Genomic DNA, 19,501 nt, shown 5'->3' on the forward strand with positions numbered 1-19,501 from the left:
TAAACAAATGACTTCATGGTTAGTAATTTGAATGTGTGGTTAGATAGTAATAACATTGCCCTTCTGAGAAAACAAATTTAATCTCTAGTTAGGAAGTAGAGGTTAGTAGCTCAGTTGAAGATGTATTAAGTTTAGGGTCTCTGGGACATTCCAGTGCGAATGTATAGAAGATTCCAGACATGAACAGAGATTGTGGACAGTGCTTTATTCTTTCTGGACAGTCAACATTCTCAGTACATGATAAATGGCTACAAAGACCAGCTTGTTCCAGTTCTGACTCCCCTAAAGGACAAGGAGTGGCCAGAGGTATTTTGTACACAATCAGAGGTAGTGATAACTCTCCAGGGTTGAAGCTGTCCCTAGACTGTCCTGGGACTCACAGAGAATCCCAGTTTGCATTAGAGAAACTGGAAAGAGAAGTACACAAGAAAGCAGTAATGGGGGCAGGATCAAGGATGTCAGATGTTCTTGTCCAAGGGGAACACAGATAAAGCTACGGTAGATATAAATATATATTTAAGTATAAATACATTTAAATTAGCTAAACTGTGTAAAGTAAAGGGAAGAATATATTATCAGGCACTATAAGAAACATTAACTTGAGCAGAGGAGGAAAAATAGACATGTGTTATTTATAGATAACCAAACAAAAGCAACTATGACAATCTTTGAAATCCCTGATTATGCTGGCTAAAATTGTGTATTGATAATTCAGATACTGTCTCTTTTTTTATTTGTGTCTTCTCTTTGACCCCAGTGCAGTTTTAATTATTATTATTTTTTTTTTTTTGCTTTTATTACTAACATTACTGGTTACAAAGTAGTTCTGGAGCTGTGCCTGTCTATCTCATGCTTGTCTGATCTTTGACTGTTTCTTCTAGATATTGTTTAGTTGCTTGTATTTCTTTTTCAATGGTATAGTATCCTATTATTCTGGGAGGAAAAAAAAAAACCCAAATACTAAGAGTAGCTAAACAATCCCATACTATAAGTCTGTCAAATCAAAGGTTAAACTCTCTTCCTGAAAGGTAAACACACGATTAGGTGTTTACATTGCTGGTGTCTTCCCTTAGACACCAGAAGAAGCTTTCAGACTTTCTCTAAAATTCTGAGAAACTCTTTTAAGTTCTCTGTCCCTACTCTCTGTTTCTAGAGAAGAAAACAACGTATATATGGATGGTAGAAATCTTCATCTCATTTTAATGGCTTTCCTGCTTGTATACCCAGGACATACAACCACAGAAACAAAGATGTTCCTATCAGCAGGGAGATTATAACTACATGTAGCTAAGCATGATATCCAAGGTTATAGCCCATCTGTGAATTCATTATTCAGACAGTATGTGTGTGGGTATACATATACATCATATTGTCTATCTGTTTTTCCCCTATTAGGTTAAGCCATGGCAATACTAGTAGAATAGAAAATTAGCCCAAAAGTGTCCCAACTCTGCTGAAAATTAGTGATTTGCCTAAAAGGTCTCAGATAAAAGACCCTAGAGGATGCGGCAGTGGTCACAACAGCAAAACAAAGGATCCCAATAAAGAACACAACAGCGGCTTCCAGGTAAATATAGTCAGGATTGTGTCAATGTTGTTCACACTCTTTTGATTCCTGTTATTTTATTTTGACCTCTAAAACCTGGAAATGCTATGATGCTCACTTATGTTTAATCAGCAAATTGACTTATATTAAACAAGTTCCAAGGACTTTGACAGACATGTGTAATCTCAAGCCTAGTGAATTTTCCTGACAGTAATAAAAATGGGACTTCAAATATCAAAATATTTTTCCATTTTCATTCTGTCAGTTGTGATGGAAAATGCTTGTTCTACTTCTAGAAACTATTACGCAGAAGTCATGTAAGTGAACTTCAAAGAATGACAACTGTAAGATGATCAACATGGACAGTATGTTCTTGGGCCTTCTTCAGTGAAACAGCCATTATCCATAACACACACACACACACACACACACACACACACACACACACACACACACGCATACACACACCAGAAGTGTTTAACATGACCACTGGATGATTATTTTCAGAATGAGTAGCTGCTCAAACTTCCCAAAGGAACAAGTGTGTTTGAGCACCCACTACTTATACAGATTGCAGTAGAATACAAACTGGCATAGCCAGCCAAGCATATGAAGAAACATACATAGAAATAAATGTATGAGTCTCAAGAAAGAAGGGAGAGAACAGGACTTTTCTAAGAGTGGAAGGAACTTCAAATATCATGGGAGTATCACTTGATGGTCCCTAGTTCACAACTGCTCCAGCTTAATCAATTTCATTTCCCCCCTAGGCCGAAGAGTAATAATTTATTCAATATTTCTTTATAATATTCTTTCTCGTTAATAAAGTGTTGGCTGTTGTCTGTGTCAGGGTTTTCATTGCTGTGATAAAATGCCATGGCCAAAAAGCAACTTGGGGAAGAAAGAATTTATTTGGCTTACACTTCCATATTACTGTTCATCTCTGAAGGAAGTCAGGTTAGGAACTCAAGCAAGGCTGGAACCTGGAGGCAGGAGCTGATGCAGAGGCCATAGAGGAGTGCTGCTCTTCATGACTTGTTCAACCTGTTTTCTTACAGACTCCAGGACTACCAGCCCATGGTGGCGCCACCCATAATCTAAGGTTCTCTCCTCTTAGATGAACTTAGCATGTTTTAATTTGACATAAAACTGACCGGCACAGATAGCATTTGTGTTTCCCCACATCCTTTCTCTGTCACAGTCTATACAATGAAGCACGTTTTTAAAGGCAGCATTCATAGCTGAGTTAAACCTATGGAATCAGAGAGTTACTTCCCATTCTTGAGCAATACATCTGTCCCACAACGTTTTGACAGGGAACTTAAATATTTGTTGAGGCTCAAAGTACCATCTTGAATATATAATGAAGTTAGGGAGTGGACCAAGACACACCATCATGCAAGCTTACCCAGAATTGGGGTTTCAATCCTGTGTATAAGCAAGAAGTTCTTTTTAAAAGATACAATAAGAAGTTTGCAACTGCTCATTTCTAATACCTTTTGGCCAAACAAATCTTTTTTTTTTTTTTACTTTAATCCTGATTTATAGGAACGTGTTACTCTTTCCTGAGCCATTTATTAAATAAAAACACCTAAGGAACAGGCTTCATATTCTGCTCCATCAAAATAAACCACAAAAGTATTAAGCTAAACACCAGATGGTTCAGGACAAACCCCTGTAGAGTTCTATTTCTTAGGTTCTTAATTAAAATCATTTCAAGTGAATCCTCTCAAAGACGACACCTGAACAGACTAGATTACATCTTGCATGGCATGTGTGGGCATATCCTTCTTGGCAGACACCAGACACATATGTTAAAATTGTACAACGTTGATTTTCTTCCCCAAATTTACCTGTGGGGCTGTCACGCTACATAAATCAACAGATGGTCACGGTCCAAAATGTCAGGGCCACACTTACAAATTCATGGCACTTTTATTCCTACGTCAGATATTGAACAGTTGGGAAAGCCGCACAAGTCAGTTCAGACCATGCCACATACAACATTTACATGGCTCAAGTTGATATTTAGCTGAAGTAACACTCATACCGTTGAATACAAGTTCTGGAAGAACCTCCACTATCTTAAAACTGAAGTCTTTAGAGATGAATATAAATGACATAGTGAGACAGAACAGAATTACTGTGTGGAATACCAGAGGAGGGATATGCTTGCTGTGACTTTAAGTTTAATTGAGAATCTGGCTCTACATAGCACATACATTAAAGGACTAATAATACTATAACATATTCATATATGGTCTATATCTGTGAGAATGAGCTATATGGCACTTAGGTGTGATATGATGGTAAACCTATATAGCATTAAGTACTTTAAAATATAAAGTATAGCAAACTGATAACCAAAAATTTTCCTCATCTTTTAAAATTCTAATATTTGCATGCTTTACTAGGTAGCTTCCAGTTGTAAAGTTATTATATTAATATAGCATATTATGAAGTATATTAAAATTACTACAGTATGAGTAGACTATGATTGTAATAAAAATGAGTAATGAAAATCAAGAATTCTCAGGAGTTTTCTCACTTCACCAGGAAAGACAAGACTTCTTGGAACATGTACCTTATTTGCTATCTCTTGTTGTCCAACAAATTATCCTTAAACTTAAAACATTAACATCTTTATCTCATCGCTCAAGTGAATAAGAACTCTAAGGGCATGTGTAGCTGGTAAGGGTTCAATCAGAGTCTCTCGGGCTCTGAAGTCATCTGAAGTTGGTGGGAAGGAAGACTCGTTCCAAGGTGATCTCAGCTCCTCATTCCATGGAACACTCTGTGAGCTGCTAAGCGACACCACGAGGCGGCTGCTGGATCCGATCCCTCCAGATTGCAATGCAAAAGTGAACTAGATCAAAATGCCTTTTACTCTAGGCTTCCCTTATTAGTGTCCTGCTCCACTTACTGGAAAGAAGTCTCCAAGCCTGACCAACACAGAAGGGCAAGAGTGGGGCCCCACCTTTTAACCATTGCTGAAGAGAGCTCACCGATGAGTACTCTCCTTGGGCCCAGTTTCTACAACGTTCCGTTGCTAAGACCCTCGATTTCTTGACACCCCTCTAAAAACTTAAACTCTGTAGACACATGCATTAATGTGACACTAAGCCCAGGGAAACCTGTGGCTTTGAGCTCTGGGGATTATGACTCTGTGAAACCATATAACTAAATCCTAAAACTCTTCTTACTAAAACAAAATTAGTATATTTTACAAAACTGTAGGGAGGCGGCAGACAAAGCAATATTTGATTCTGGGAATGAGCTTCAGAGTTTTAAAATCTGAATGTTAGCAGCTGAAATGAATACTTAAAAGTCTGACTGGACAGAGGAGATTGAGCTTGGCTTTTAGTGGACAGGTTTATAATTTCACTGTGATAAGTGAATTAAAAATATCCATATGTAGTCCAAAAGGTTAACATAGCACTTTTCATACATATTTCCCCAAAGTAAAATATGTCATAAAACAACTATAATGAATATGATATTGTAAGATTCTTGTATTTTGTTTCACTTATGGATATAAATTTTGCTTTTCACACTTTTTAAAAATTATGTATGTTTTTACAATCATGTTTAATATAAACAGATTAAATGTGAAATTTATACATATGTTAGGAAATTGCACTGCTACATTTATATGGTTGTTTAATTTTTATAGTGTTATTTGAAAATATATTTTAGCCTTTAATACAGAGGCAGGGGGCTGAAGAGATGGCTCGATGGTTATATGAATTTACCGCCCTTTCTGCTCCTGGTTTGGTTTGGTTGGTTCCCAGCCACCACATGCAGCTCCGGTTCCATGGGACCCAGCACCCTCTTCTGACTTTCACAGTCTTCTGCACAAAAGTGATGCATACACACCTACACACACACACACACATGCTCAATCAACGAACGGATGCGTGTAAATCTTTAGATTCCGAAGTACACAAGCTCTGTGAAGTTTCTCAGTGTGAAACATTTGCCATGTGTTTCAAGGACTTGGCTCTCTAAGATTCTAAAAGCAAGGAACAGAAATTCAAGCGCCCCTTTTAAATAGTAGCACTTTTAACTGCAGAGGCACATCAAATGCAGTTTTGATTCACAGAGTTTCATTAAGACAACCTTAGAAATAGTGTTTCCTGATGTGCTCTACCTTAAGAAAAATGTTAGGAAAGTATGCAGCTGTTCTCCTTTGATTTCAGCACTAAGAAGACAGAGGCAGGGGGATTCCGTGAGTTGGAGGCTAGTTTGGTTTTCATAGCAAGCTCCAGACCAGCAAGGGATATATAGCAAGACCCTAACTTAAATGAAAAAACAGACAGGCAGGCAGGCAGGCAGACAGACAGACAGACAGACAGACAGATGGGCAGACAGACACAAGATAGAAGAAGAAAAGGGCAAAACACAGAATGGCTCCCATTTACATGAATGTTAAAATATTTAATGTGAGTGTATAATGAATGTAAATTTCATGACTCCCCAGATGAACAATATTTAGATTTTAGTACTAACATAAATTCAACCAATTGTCTGGTGAATTTTTTCTAGTGATATTTTACTTTTGTATCTTAAACCCATTTATAACACCTAAGACAGAAACGTTTTTCTTAAATTCACATGTGGTTCAGACTACAGTGGTCTTTATCAGACCAGCCATCTTATAATAAACTGATCTGTGCAGAAAAACAACTTTTAAAATAAATAAAATTGGCAGTCAGGTCTTGTGGGACCAAGATCCAGACAAGGGCAGATTCTGCCCGTTTCACCTCCCATTTGCTAGTTCACTGAGTAAAACTCACTGGGTAAACACTGAGGCCTAACAGTAACTGTAGTCAAGAGACATCTCTCAATCTCAGAGGATAAACAAAATCTCAGTTCAGAATTACCAAAGTAAAGAAAGCCAAGGAGTCCTGGCCACAGAGAAGAACATATCCACTTGAAGACAGTGCCTAGGAAATTAGGGTGTGCACCAAATCCCACGCAGGAGAGCAAGCGGGAAATCTAAGGGACCTGCTGAGAAGAAAAAACCCTAAAAGAGCTTTAGATAATCAGTAGGAAGTTAAAAGACAGAGTCTCAGTTTTTCTAAGGAAAAGGAGACGCTGGCAAACATTTAGACTGTTTTGTTTTGTATTGTTTTGAAGACAGGATTTCTCTGTATATAACTGACTTTCCTGGAACTGGCTCTGTAGATGAGGCTAGCGTTGAACTCACAGAGATCTAGCTGCCTTCCAAATGATGGAATTAAAGATGTGTGCCACCACCATCCAGCTAAACACTTAGACTTTTAATGAGAGTCCAGAAGGATTTCATCCACATGGTATATAGTGAAAAGGGATATAGACAACCACTATCTGATGACATCATCAAACCCAGCTCTTACCCACAACAGGCTGATCTGTATTAACTGTCAAGCCCTCTCAAAATCCCTAAATCCCTCATGTTTTCCATATTACACTCCCAAAGGCATTACAGATTTTCAGGCACGTGAGAGATCTGAGCCAAATCACCAACAGCTAAGCCAAAAAAAAAAAAAAAAAAAAAAATGAAGACCTTAAAAATACACACCAATGAAAGATATGAAGAGTAAGCAACCAGTGGCACAGTTAGTAAGCTGCAAGCTACAGTCTGTCAGTAGATCACACAATCAGATTACGCCAAGGAACCACCCTGAAAAGGTCTATACCATAGCCAGTGAAAGTCCAAAGGACAGGGCTGAAGAGAGGGTTTAGTTCTTGCAAAGGATCTGCGTTCAGTTCCTAGCACCCACATGCTGGCTCACATGTATGCAGGTGGTGCGCATATACACATATCAGCAAAACACTCACACACATGGAACCAAATGAACCTAAAAATAATAATAAATGAACATTGTAAAGTAAGAAGATCTATAGGTTTGAGTTCACTAGTGGGGCTCAGTGCTCAAGGGTTCCTTCACGATTCACAAAGGTTTTCACAACACACAGTGATGTAGAAGAACTGGGAGCCTGACTACCGTGAGCATTATGGTCACCGATCAGCTGGCTAACTTAGACTTTTGGACTCTCTCTGGCTCTCTCTGCCTGTTTGTAAAGCAGAAGCATCATGTTTGCCTTCGCTATCCACTGTGCAAGCATTTCTGAGAGCTGAAATATGACTCCTGTGATGCGGGTGTTTTCCATTATGGATTTTTCAGTAGTGAATATTGGATTGATATTTAGCCAAATGGCAATGCTTTTGCCTTTCGTATTTATTTGCTTGTTTAAGATATCCTCTCCCGACCCCCCCCCCCCCCGCACTCCAAACCCAAGAGGCAAAAATCAAAATGATTATTAGTAGGACATTAGTAAGGCTTAAAGGAAGGTTCTTTCTGCATTGTGAAAGGAGATACGGAAGCTGCATTCTCTGCTTTTTAACTTCAAAGGGCCAGTGAGTATTTAGCAGCAAACATTTATACACAGTTGGGAGACTTTCCTCATTCTTAAGGGAATCCTGCCTTGAGACTCTCATCTCAGACCTGTCCTTGAGTTGGGGATGCTGGTGAGTGAGAGGCCAGTGGAAGGAGGAGCAGCGAGGAGGAAGTAGATCCTTCTCAGTAATGCTGTTCTCAATTGCCACTGCTGCGCTGTAATAAAAGGCCAGCAGCCTTCAAAGCAGCCTTCTTACCAGCAATTTTAAAATCTCCACACAACAGGGAACCTCTTATCGCTTATACCCAGGATGCTCCATCCTATTACATCATCACATCACTGTGCAGAAGCTGTACTATGTTACTATGCTTTATTATGGGACATCAAAAAAAAAAAAAAACCATGGCAGAGGTGAAGGTTTCATATTATTCACAATATGTACATATATGTAGCACTTAATAAGTTAACACTTTTTAGATCTACACAAAGCATTAAGATACAACCATACACATAAGCACACATGTGTGGGCCCCCAATACTCTTTCTTTGCTTATTTAGCTAATGAGGAAGAAATTTTCTCAGGCTAGCAGTGTTTGTTATCTCAACCCAGAAACTGGCATTCTTATTATATTTGCTACTAATTTCAGTGTTTTCCATAAGGGATATAAGTATTCTGAAAATAATTAAAAAGTGAAACTTAAATATGTACATTTATAGAATAACAAGCTCACCAATGTCTATTTTCCTGGCATTTTTATCACATCAATTATATGTTGTAATTTTCTTTCTTACCTATTTTTGAATGGTTTTCCTTTTTTAAAAAAAAAAAATGTTTAAGATAAAGGTCTTACTGGGTAGTACTGGACAGCCTGGTACTCACTATGAACACTAAGCAGTTTCTGAGTTCCTGACATGATTTTGGCCTTAGCCTCCTGAGTAGTAGCATTAAAGATGTTTACAATCACACATAGCTATATCATAGTTTCTCTACTTTGAATTTTCAGAAAATGTTATCTCCAGGCCTGATGCTGAAAGCTCAGGCATTTCTAGATCATTCGGAGTGACTACTTAAAAGACTGCAGTCACTGACATGGAAGGTATACACTGAGTGATGAAGCTGAGAATCAGTCCTGTGACACAAATGCACATGGCACATTCCTCATCCTGGTGAGGCACCCTTGCACAGCAATGCCACTCTAACTCATTGAGAAACTCAACAAGATGCTTTTGTTGTTGGTTTTGGGCAATAGTGTCTAGTCCTGTAGCCTTTGCTGCTCAGGAACTCACAAGAGAGATGGGACTAATATTTGGCCTCTACTTACCATTACAGGTATGTTCTACCACCACACCCAGCCTGAAAGTTAACCATTGATAAAAGACCTCAGTGACTGCAAAGGTCATTAGCTTATACAATCTATAGTGTTCTAAATGAAGAATGCCTAGAACCAGAGTATGTTAGCTCTTCTTTGTCCATGTTCTTTTATTCCCTGGTAGAATGTCACCTGTTCATTCCTCTTTGTTCTATCTATCTATCTATCTATCTATCTATCTATCTATCTATCTATTGTTCCATCAACATCATGAAATCGCATAACTTTGTAAGGCTGCTAAATCTGATCCTATAAAAAGTAGTAGGAGTGATGGCACATGCCTTTAATTCCAGCTCTCGGGTGGCAGAGGCAGACAGATCTCCAAGTTGGAGGCCAGCCTGGTCTACAGAGCAAGTTCCAAAGACCTCCAGAGCAACACAGAGAAACCCTGTCTTGAAAACACCAAATGTAAATAAATAAATGAAATGTAGTTGTTACTTAGGTTTGTGAAAACTCAGTTCTTTTATGACACTATTTTATAATGACAGTTGCTGCTTACCATCTCAAAGAACTACCATAGATATATCATCAAAACAAATACCACACAAATCAATAAGTAACTAAGAATCTGGCATTATTTTAAGACTATGGCAGAAAAAAATATGAGCAAATATAATTACCAAACAAGAGGCATTTTCCTTCAGAGATGCAAGACTAACTAGAACTAAATTCTGTACCATAGTCAGTAATAGTCCCTTGAAATCTAGTACAATGGCTGTATGTCTCAGTGTAATTTCCACATGAATTGTTTCTCTAGCTTATTTGATCAAATGGGACATTTAATAACCTAACAGCAATAAGTCACTGAAGCAAAATGGTCTTTAAAACCTCTTCTGTGGTCAGACAGCTCATATGCATATGAATCCCAAGCAACTCAATGTTTAAATCCACTCGTTTTCATAACACAATGCATTAATATTAGCAAGGAAAAGGTTCCCCATTACTTTACTGTTACCTGTACAGATGACCATAAAAATATTTGTATGATAATTATTTCTGAGTTAGTTGTACTTTAGTGTTAGTTGAATTCAGAGTCTCAAGTGCACTTGGCAAGTACTTTACCCTTGACCTGTATTCCAACTGCCAGTTTTCAGCAAAAATACATTGAAAATTAAGTTCAAGAATGGCTTTTAGAATTTGTCTAATAAGACACCAAAATTAAATTACGGGTGATTTTGATGTAGCGTCAGCATGAGGGGCCTCATACAACAATTATTTTCACATATATATATATATATATATATATATATATATATATATATATATTCAAAATTTTGTTTCCATAAAGCAGCACCACTGTTCTTACCATAACAGTGTTAACATAGTAAATGGAGGAAGGCCATTTTGCAGATGTGGAGCTATACAGATGTTCTACCACTGAACTATATATCTCTAACCCAAAAGCAATTAAGTAATTGTTAGGCAAAGGACTAATTTGGGTAGGCCTTGATCATGTACTCCGTTGCCTTTAAACTGAATTCTAAACATTTTGTAAGTAACAATATAAGCTAAGAGTGTGAATTTTGGAATGTAGCTCTGTCATAGATCCACCACAAAACTAGAGCTATAGAAATTTTCCATATAAGGACCATGGGTCCATCATGAATATGAATTTCAGAGAATAATTTTAAAAGCAGTTATTTTTCATCTAGAACCTTAGATATGCTTGTGAAGATCTAGTAAAGAAGGTTTCCTGCTTTACCACTTCTGAGTTCAGTTCATTTCAGATTCAGAGAAATCTTTTTTTTTTTTTTTTCTCCAAACCCTCACAGTTTTCCACCAAGGGAAATGTCTCTACCCATATGATGAGCATAAAAAAAAAAAAGATCTCAACACTTTATTCAACTCTTCTTATGTTAAATCGATATGTTGCCAGTTCAAACCTCTTAGTGTGACGATTTGCGAGCCATTGTGTTGCTCTATGACCAATGTGGTAAACATAATCTTCAAACACACCAGCAACAGCCCTATCTCAAATGATGCCAGATGACGCGTCAAGCAAAATGTTGTCTTACTAAACACTGAGGCTGGCTAACGGTTGTTCTCATTCTGAAAAGGCAAATGCCCAACCGTGGATGTGAAAGCCTAAGCTGGTGACTTCTGCCAATGTTTGGAACAATGCAATGAAAGTCTAAGGGAGAGGACTGCTTGGCGCCACAGGGGATTCTAAAAACCTGGAATGCATCATGTCAGGAGATAGCATGCACAAGCATCCACTGGAGTGTGGTCGTCTCCACGTCACGAAAACAAGACACAAGAAACAGCAAAAACAAACAAACAACATGATCAGAAAACAAAAAAACAAAACAAACGAACAAACTAAGAAGAAATATTTGCAATATCGAATAAAAACAAAAGCAAGCTGACCTGGGATTTAAGGCGATGCTGAGATGCTAAGCCTATATCCCATCCCATGTGCATTTTTTTTTCAAAAATGTATTATTTAAATTAGAGCCATTAAAAGCTGATGGCAACCTTTGCCTGTCTATCTATACAGTCAGTCTATGAATCACAAACTACTGCACGGCAAGTCTCAAAGGTCTCCAAGTGGAAACTCCCTTAAGTAAATAAAGTAGCCACTAATCCTATCAGGGATAGTGGCTGGGAAGGAAGCAAGTGGACAAATCACTGGTAACAGTACAGGCCACCTTATCTTGAAGTAAAGCACCAGGGGATTAGCAATAAAAGGAGTATCCCTTGTAGACAAATCAGTAGTCAAATGCTTGAAGTCAATATAAAAACTCATGGTTTTTGAATGTTAGAAAGTGACTCCCCCCAAACTGTGGTAGCTGTCAAAGGCTATGCATACCACAAAGCCACATGCCCAGCATAGTTAGCAGTATTTTAACAATGTCTCCTCTTCCTCTTTCTCTTCCCCTCTGTACTGGCTAATTTTGTGTCAACTTGACACAGCTGGAGTTATCACAGAGAAAGGAGCTTCAGTTGGAGAAATGCCTCCACGAGATCCAGCTGTAAGGCATTTTCTCAATTAGTGATCAAGGGGGGAGAGCCCCTTGTGGGTGGGACCATCTCTGGGCTGGTAGTCTTGGTTCTATAAGAGAGCAAGCTGAGCAAGCCAGGGGAAGCAAGCCAGTAAAGAACATCCCTCCATGGCCTCTGCATCAGNTCCTGCTTTCTGACCTGCTTGAGTTCCAGTCCTGACTTCCTTTGGTGATAAACAGCAATGTGGAACATGTAAGCTGAATAAACCCTTTCCTCCCCATCTTGCTTCTTGGTCATGATGTTTGTCAGGAATAGAAACCCTGATTAAGACACCCTCCCAACCCTCGCCTCCTGTTCTCCCTTCCTCCCTTCCTTCTTTGATCTCCCTCACTCTCTACATAGCCCTCCCTTTCCTTCTCAGTTTCTTCCCATCTCTTTCTTCCTCCCCTTCCTCTTTTTCCTTCACACATATTCTCAAACATAAGCGTGCACGACCATAGAATATATCTCATCCAAGGAAAAGATACTCAATTGCATGCCACTGAACAGTGATGTCATTAAATCTGATGAAGCAAAATATCCTTCCAGGAAAGGACTAATTTTGAGTCAAATTTAATGGAAGAATTCACACTGAGAGCCAGAACAGAGATGAGATGGAGAGGAAATTCTTTACAAAGGCTGAGATCATTAGGAGAGAGATGATTCTAATGTAATGACGGTGCTGACAAATACTTAAGTATCTCTTAGCTAGACAGACATGCTTGCATGGTGATGCACCAGGGAGTGACTCCGTGGCACAATGACCCTGGCTCATTCACATCAGTCAGGAACTCAGCCAGGAGAATGATACACTGTATTAAGTGTGAGCTGGTGAGAACTGTAGGAGGTTTAGAAAGGGTACTGGACTTTAAAAACGCACCAGAAGGATTTTGCTTCATATCCTTTACAAAATAATTGAAGATATTGATTTAGCACTAGTTTTTCACAACCAGCTGATTTCCAGGAAGAGTACCCATCATCTGCTCACCTTTCCCTTGGCATCCATGGGACCCACTGACGGGCAATATTCTTCTGTATTACTAACAACCAAGGAAACTAAACAAACATTCCCAGGAACAGTGACTACTCAGGGTGGAGCTGATACCGGAATGTCAGCAATGTGCTGCCACAGAAATGACTCCACCCTAATTCGAACTATATACTTCTCCTCATGAGTCTCTCTGATTCCATATTCCGAGGAGTAAGATTTCCATCTCACAAAATGAGCCGTACCGTGTGAGCATGAGGATGCAAGGGAAAGTGGGGATGCAAACAGCATTCTGGACACACTTAGATCCAATACGATCAGATGTAACAGCTCCCTGAATATGTACCAGAGGATAACTAAGAAATGGATAACATTTTAAAGTAATCAGTAGGAGTGTCTCATAAGAGGAGTTCACAGTAATTAGCATACATGCATATGTAATCTTGGGAACACCTCTTGAGATGTTAATAATCGCCTGGGAAAAGTCATGCTAGACACTACTGGAGCATATGAAGTCAGTCCAAATGCCAACACCTGAGAACAACATAGAAAGGAACTTAGGAAGCTGAAATACATTACTTTAGAGAACATACATGACAGTAGCTACAGTTGGTCTTTCCAAACTGAAAATTTAGAAGAGAACAAAATAAGCAAATACATACAGTAAAATCGAGGGATCATAAAACAACATTTAAGAAGTAACTGGAAAAAATGTTATGCATAAAAAAGTTAATGCCTAGATAATGCTATAAAATAATATTCTAGTTAGAAAAATAATTCATAGACTTGATTCATAGACTGTATAACAAGCTAGAATGAAAACTAAGAATCTTTCTGAGATCAATAATTCATAAGTAGATGGTGTATGCTCTGTGAATGTTGAGAGCCTGGCTTTAATCCCAAGTACAAAACAATTGTAAAAGTAAAGTAAATATAAAAGATATGTGTAAATATCACACACACACACACACACACACACACACACACATTTATTTTGAGTAAAGACAGATAAGATACAGTACAAGTCATCCCTTTGTCCAAGAACAGGAAGGTGAGCTTCATGTCCAATAAGGACCTCAGCTGTCTGGACACTGCAGCAGGGAAGGTTTACACTCTTCCTGAATGTAAAAGTTTTGCATAACAAAGCCCTTACTTTCCTAACTGCCTTAGCTTAGTTGTTAGCAGGGTACTAAACATAGATTTAACTTATTTTGGGACCACATTCTGGCTCTCTTGTCCATTGTCCTGACCTTATTTATTTAGCATTGCATTTCCATAAAATTTTACAAGACCAATTACAAGAAGACTCTCCCGAGGACCTCTGAAGCAAGAAATTTGTTTCTACTAACAACAACAACAAAAAAATCTATCTTATTCAAGAATATTATCATAAACGGTCATCCCAATGCAGTGTTATGACAATATACTGAGTTACTATTAAAGAAAATGAATGCTCTGAAAACAATCCAAAACATAAAGTTTCTCACTGATTAGTCAACTTCCGTGGATGTAAAGGATAAGAATAGGACCTGATTTTCTGTTTCTCAGATGGCAGGCATGAAGACCACAAATCATATTTAAAAACCCATGTGCCAGCTTCTATAGTGTTTTCTTTCTCAATGCACAGTTGGCCTTTTGAGACATTATCACACTCGAGATCCCAGGCTGATCTCAACCTAACAATACCCTTGCCTCAGTATCTGGAATTTGGGAGTTACAAGTGTGTGATGCTATAACTGACTGATATTTGCTCCTACTCTGAAACTTTTTGCAGGACCTTGGCCAGTTATAGGATTAAACATGAATTTTAAAAAATGAGATTAAAAAAAAAAAACTTCCCTGGAGTTACCTTTGAAGGGACATTTAAAATCCTTGAGATACAGTATCCCTTATGAATGTGGTCAACTAGACCTTGATAGTCACTGAAGAGAGATAAGAATATCTGATCTCCCAAAACATCAAACGTTGTCTTCTGTGACTTATACTCAACTGCAGTGCATGCAATTTATAAGATCAAATAATTCTCCTTAACTCAGCATGTATATAATATGATAAAATGTTTTTCAATGTTATGCCATTTTGAGTGTATGAACAAGAAGCAGAATATAACCTTGTTTTATAGTATAGACTTCTGGCTCCTCTGGAAGTCCTAATTCAAGTGCAATTTCCAGATAGAGGTATTATTTCAGAGGCTCATTAAACATATATTAGGAAGAGTAATATATTAAAATGTCATACACTAATTTTCTATGATGGGGGACTAGCTAAAAAAAAATTATGCCACTACCTGCCTTATGTTTGTGGTTCCTCATAGCTTGGGGGAGGCCAAATGATGTGTATATACTCTGATACAGTCACCAGTTTTCATTTAACAATGTGGCTTACGACACGTTATGTCCCCTGATAGGAATTAGCAAAAATTGGTAAGTGACACATTATTCTGCTTTTTGAATTCTCATCTGATTTATAAAATGTAACTGCATCATTTGTTCCCAGCACATAAGAAAGGATTGTTTGTAAAATATAGCAGATCAGAAAACTTGACTGGCAGTTTAATTCACTCATTAAAAGCTTGGCCCAGGGTCGGGGGTGGTGCACGCCTTTAATCCCAGCACTTGGGAGGCAGAGGCAGGCGAATTTCTGAATTCGAGGCCAGCCTGGTCTACAGAGTGAGTTCCAGGACAGCCAGGGCTATACAGAGAAACCGTGTCTCGGAAANAAAAAAAAAAAAAAAGAAAGAAAAGAAAGAAAGAAAGAAAGAAAGAAAGAAAGAAAGAAAGAAAGAAAGCTGATGTTTTATTAATGTTTAGTAAATAAAACAGATAATCACCTTTGTCAATATAAAGTTGCTAAAGGAATCAGCCCCCCTAAAAGTGAGGTTATCTGAATTCAAAGGGGAGGGGGTTGCCTTACTCTCACAAAGCCTGCATCTAGCAGTCTTCCTTGTGTGACTTTTATGTCTTTAGCTATCTGTCTTGAAATCTGTAATGTCACTAAGCACTCTATGGCCCTTATATTTTTTTCACACTTCATAAAACTATATCTTTCATGTCCTTTGGTGTCATGTTGACATGGAGAGTATATGAGGACACACTTATGTGTTTCTGTCCTAAATTCTCTATTATACAGGATGGACCCAATAAATAAAATTCATATTTTTGTCCAATTTTTTTAAACTTTGAAGTAGTGTTTTCCTAACTCTTTCTGGCCAAGAATTCACTGTATAGACAAGGATGGCCCCAAAGATAGCCTCAAGATCCTGCTGACTCTCGTCTCCTGAGGACAGAGATTACAGACATGGACCACGCCTGGACTGGGCCAGATATTTTAAACTTGAAAAGTGTTGTCACAGTCTTGAAAACATCTTCCATGGTGGTCATCTTATTTTAAAACATATGAACAAACAAAAACAAAACAGATAAAAGACACAAGAAACTTGGAATAATTTTCATTGATTAAAAGGACATTTTTGAAGTCTTATCTGAACTCTAAAATAAGTTTTGTAAGAATTAAAAGGCAATATAAGTACCTGATAAATAGTACAAGGCCCCCACAATGCTATGTTCTTCCAGAGTTCACTAGAAAAACTAATCATAATGTTGATTTTATATTATTAATACATAATTCAGAAAAATGCTAGGTAGAACTCTAGTTTACATAATAATGGCATTAACCATTCTGAGAGCAAGAATATGTTGTTTTGTTCTATAGTAAACATTATATATATATATATATATATATATATATATATCATTTAGTAAATTATATATATAATTAATAATATATATATATATATATATATATATATATATATATATATATATAATTTTATTCCAGTCCACACACCTTTGTCTCCAAGAGTAAAAAGTTTCTTGGGACCATTATGAGAGAAGGAAATTTATCATAATACATCCTTCAGTGGAGACCTATTGTTACTGTCTCAGACACATAAGATAAGGTAGGTCTCTAAAGAGACCGCTGAATAGTTAAGAACACTTGAATGCTCTTCCAGAGGAGCCAAGTTCAGTTCCTAGTACCATGCTGAAAGACAGCAGCCTGTGACTCTAGCTCCAGGGAATCTGACACCTTCTTTCATCTCCAGGAGCAACTGCATATATGTGTACATGTGTGTGCACTCACAAACACACACACACACACACACACACACTCATGCACGCACAAGTGTGAGCTTCCTATATATGTCTACAAACATATTTTCTGAAAATAACAGGTATGATCCACAGCCTGAGATTTTTACCTTAGGAACTTTGTCCATCATATACCACACTGCGCTTGCCCACATTTCATATTTTTCATTCCAGTATTGATATACTATTACCTTTCTCGCTTCTTTGATCATCTTCCGAATAGTTTCCTTTATTGTAAGCAGATGTGCCCTTGGTGGATGGAAGAGGAGGTCTATCTGGGTACTCCCTAAGAGTCCGGGCATCACATATGGCCAGCCTAGCTCAAGATTTGGAGCCTCCACATCAGACTGCATGGGCCAGTACGTCCCTGAAGATGAGCCGTCATCACAGGAACTATCAGAACCATGTTCTGTATTTTGTACAATCTTCTGGACATTTTTCAAAATATAATTAATCTCCTCCTCTGCCAGAAAGTCTGAAACTCGCTCCTTGACGAGGAACTCTTGGTAGGCTTCTAACCCATGTTCAATTAGAGTATCAACTGCCACCCGATACCACTCCTTGTAGTGCGGCTCCACGTAGTTGTCAGATCGGCACTCATCATTGAGTGATGAAAGCATTGACGAAGCCTCCATGCTTGCTGGTGTTGGACAAGGGGAACTTTCAAATGTTCATCTGGGCAGAGGCAAGAGGTACCTGAGTGCAGGATAAGAAAACGAAGGTCAGTTACAACTCTGTGCGCTGATATCTATGATAGATGCCATGTATCTCTTTTGACAGCATTCGTATTAACTACCGTTTAAAGGGCTAGGGGAGCGAGGTGACACATGTCATATCCAAAATGTCATGAATAGAGCTGCAATTCAATATCCATCACAGCCAAATAGATTTCCCTTACAAGCTCAAGGCATCCAAAGTTAGAGAGCCTCATGTGACATAATGAACTTGACCTCTCCAGGGATACGGGACATCTACTCAACTTAAACCTGAGAACAGAATGTGCTTGAGGAGGCATGAATTCCTCCAAGCCACTTCTGTTTTGAATTTAAAGTAGTACTGCAGTTGGATTAGGGCCTGGCTACCCATAAATACAAATAAGCTAATATGCTGGATGAAATACAAAATGCACAAAACCTGTCTTCTGAGAATTTACTATTTAGTGGAAATGAATAGAAAGACAAGTGTTACCCTAAACAAAGACATAAGCCACGTATTACAAAGGGCCAAATGAGTAAGTATTCATGCTCTTTAATTAATCATGTCATATTCACTGATTTAGGAATAAAACGAAGTAGAGATCCGTCCATAATAAGTGAGCTTCGGGCAGCCCTGAGTAGGCCTGCTTCCGCTGAAGCTGGGACTATGAGAAAGATCTGATCCTGCAGCAGAAGATAATTTCATTCCAGACGAGGCTGAAAACTCAGGCAAAAGAACACACCAGAAATGAAGAGAGTACTCGGGATTCAGGGAGGAAAGCACTGGTATGTGGGAAAACAGGTTTCTTTTGGGAGGAAAAGACAGAGCAGAGCAGTTAAGATTGAGCCTGTTGTGGAGATCAGGGGACTTCTGCAATCCAGCCAAAGGAATGTTAAAAATAGTCCTGCTATAGCTGGAGGCTCCCCTTCTGAATCCTGGTTCCCGGCTTCACTGAAAAAGACAGAAGTGGGGCCTCATCTCAGCCAGAGTGGGGGCTTCTGGGCTATTTGAGGTCCTGACACCCATCTTGAGACTTACAACGCAGCTGCATCCAGGCTTACAAGAACTACAAAACTGATTGGACGAGTGCAGCTTTGTCAGCCGCTCTGACCTACTTTATCATTCTGGACTTAACTGATCTTTTTCAGTCTTCCTCCCACTCCAATTCAAATTCAATCTGTGAGGGGGCAAGGCTGGAAACCATTACCATTCCTCACAACACTTGCGCAAAGATTCACTCTGCCAAACACACAGAGAAGTTGTGAGGGGACAGACAACAGAGTCTGCTGATGAGCAGAGATCAGAAGATCCATCATCTACTGAGGCTTTCACTGTGAAGGGAGAGATGGAAGAGAGAGAGAGAGAGAGAGAGAGAGAGAGAGAGAGA

General features: G+C 38.5%; 1 protein-coding gene across 1 annotated transcript in view; it reads right to left on the reverse strand.

Moving 5' to 3' along the window:
• The window catches only part of Fam83b (family with sequence similarity 83 member B), a 79,714-nt gene that overhangs the window by 40,176 nt on the left and 20,037 nt on the right, over window positions 1-19,501 (reverse strand). Inside the window, exon 2 of the mRNA XM_021207949.2 lies at window positions 17,610-18,114. Within this exon, the coding sequence (XP_021063608.1) occupies window positions 17,610-18,053 (444 nt within the window). The 5' untranslated portion in view covers window positions 18,054-18,114. The remainder of the gene's footprint in view (window positions 1-17,609; window positions 18,115-19,501) is intronic.

The sequence above is a fragment of the Mus pahari genome, chromosome 10, assembly GCF_900095145.1.
Source record: "Mus pahari chromosome 10, PAHARI_EIJ_v1.1, whole genome shotgun sequence".
Lineage (NCBI taxonomy): Eukaryota > Metazoa > Chordata > Mammalia > Rodentia > Muridae > Mus > Mus pahari.